The sequence below is a fragment of the Plasmodium reichenowi genome, chromosome 13, assembly GCF_001601855.1.
Source record: "Plasmodium reichenowi strain SY57 chromosome 13, whole genome shotgun sequence".
NCBI classification, from domain to species: Eukaryota; Apicomplexa; class Aconoidasida; order Haemosporida; family Plasmodiidae; genus Plasmodium; species Plasmodium reichenowi.
Window position 1 is genome coordinate 2,061,294 of NC_033658.1, and position 2,772 is coordinate 2,064,065.

The 2,772-nt window shown below is 16.0% G+C and overlaps 1 protein-coding gene across 1 annotated transcript; it reads right to left on the reverse strand.

Moving 5' to 3' along the window:
• Nucleotides 1–1,266: 1,266 nt before the first annotated feature.
• On the reverse strand, nt 1,267–2,490 carry PRSY57_1353700 (hypothetical protein; the record flags this gene model as incomplete). The annotated part of the gene is made up of 1 exon (XM_012909460.2): nt 1,267–2,490. One exon carries the CDS (start codon nt 2,488–2,490, stop codon nt 1,267–1,269), a length of 1,224 nt encoding a protein of 407 aa, XP_012764914.2.
• Between the last annotated feature and the right edge of the window lie 282 nt (nt 2,491–2,772).

A 2,772-nucleotide genomic window follows, 5' to 3' on the forward strand; every position in this document is an offset into this window, starting at 1 on the left:
TTAAAATAACATAACATAAACGCTTTAAAATAAAAATAAATAAATGATATAAAATAAACTTAATAAAAAATTAAAAATACATATTAAGTAAATATAGAAAGAAAAAAAAAAAAAAAATTGTTCTATAAGTATAAATATATATACATATAATAATTTAATTCAATTAATGAATAAATTCTAAAAATAGAATGGTAAAAAGGAAATAAAAAAAAAATAAACGAATAATATATAATTTATATTAGTGAACATAAAATATGAAAAAAGAATTAATTTTTATTTATATTTATTATAAATATATTTGTTTTAGGGTATTATCTTATAAAAATATTAATATATATATATAATAATATATTATAATATTATACAAATATATGTAATATTATTTATTTAATGAATAAACAAATATTAATATATAACATATATTTATACAAGTCACTTTAAACTATTTAATTTTAAAACATCTTCAAAATAAAGTATTATATTTTTTATACATATAATTATATAAAAAATAACATCCATTTCCAAGAATGGATAATAATATAAAAACAAAAAGCAAAAAAAAAAAAAAAAAAAATCTCAATATTTCATTTTTTTTAATTTTATTATTATTTTATAAGTATTCTTTTATTTATTTATTTGTAAATTTTTTTTTATTTTTCGTTATTATGTTTTAAAAATATTATATATATTATATGTTTATATATAATTTATGTTTTCTTTTTCTCTGTGAGAAAAATATTAGGATATTTAAAAAAAATTATATAGGAAAAAAAAAAAAAAAGTTAATTGAAGTAACAAAAAAAAGTTCATACAATAATATAAAATATAGCTAAATTATAGAGTATATTTGGTTCATTTCAAAATGAATGAATTCAACATGAAGTTTTAATATTATTATAGTAATTATTAAAAAAGAACCTTATTTTTTTTAATTTATTCATTCGAATTATATTATATTATATTATATTATATTATATTATTATATATATGTATATATATTATAATACCTAAGAATAAAAATTTATGAGATTGTATAAAATATTTACTGATAAGATATTAACGGTGGTAATATATTTTTAGAATGTATATATATTAATATCCTTTTTGTTAAAAATAAATATACATATATATTTATAAATATTATTTTATTTATCCATTTTGCTATTCATTTATCATGAATATATATAAATGGTTTAACAAAACTGTAATAAAATTGTTATATAAATATTTATATATATATAAATATATTCTCTCTCCAGACTTCTTTTAGTAAACATAAATTTTGGTATCTGTATTCTTAAATTTGTTTAGACCTTTTTCATGTGATATGTTATTATTAAATTTCTCATTATCATGATAATTTGATTGTGCCATTTTAAAATTTAAGATTTTAAAATTTCTTTTATTTGAATTTCTATGTATTTTATAACCTAGGTCTAAAAAGGAATTTTGTTTTTGGATATTAAATATATTATTAGGTTCTTTTTTTTCTATCGATTCTTTATGATTACTTAATACTTTTGTGTGTGATGTGTTTTTTAGTGGTAAATTGTTCGTCATAATTTTTTTTTTTTTTTTACTGTGAGTACTATTATTTTTTGATTTTTTATTATCAGTTATATTTTGTTTTGTTTGATTTGATTTGTTTAATTTTTTATTTAATTTTTGTGATTTTAGATTCTTTTTTGAATCAAGTACTGATGTATTTTTCGAATAATTTTTTTGTGGGTTATTTTTTATATTGCCTTCTATTTTGTTTTTCCTATAATTTATTTGGTCTGTTATTATTATTTTTTTTTTGTCCTTAATTTTATTATTCGTTTCTATTGGAATATGTTCATTTTTTACATTTGATTTAATGTTTGAATTTTTTTTTTTTTTTTTATGTTCTTTTATTGTTTTTAATTTTAAAGCTGTATTTTTTTTTATATAATTTTCTTTTTCGAAAAGAGATATAATATATTTATCAAAAAGATGATGATTATTATGATATCGATGTACTGATATATTTTGAATTTTCCTATGTATTTGTATCATTTTATAGATAGAAATTTTATCTAATATTAACATTTGTGTATTTTTCATAAATTCATATAATGAATAGCGAATAAGTTGAAGACTATAAATAATTTTTAATCCTTTCCTTTTGCCAATTAATTCCGCTTTCCCTTTAATTTTCCTTTTTCTTTCAACATCATTTATGTTAATATAATTATAAGCTACTTTTTTCTTGGTTTTAAGAATATAGCTGTTAGCCCATATTTGGACAATGAGGTTTTCTATATAGTCACCTATTTTATAAGGTAAGAAAAATTCAGAAAACCAATTGATTTCATCTGTAAAATATTTCAAATAATTCTTATATTTTTTATTTTTCCAATAAAATTTTATATATGGTTTTTCTTCAAGAGATATCTTATTCTCTACATTATCGTAAACATCATGTATGGTGAAATGTAAAACCACCATTTCGTTTTCTTCCCATGGCATATTTGGGTATAATATTCAAATAATAATATTTATATTTAAGAAAATTCTATTATGTATTATATATTAAAAGGTATATGGAATATATTTAAATAAAAAGACCATTTTTTATGTTGTAATTTAACGAACAAAAAAAAAAAAAAAAAAAAAAAAAATTAATTATTATATAACAATATTACTAGTAAAATTTTCACAAATATATATATTTACACCTTATCTATATAACCATATTTATATACATATATATATTAATATGATTTCTATCATGTGGGTAATTTTCATTTT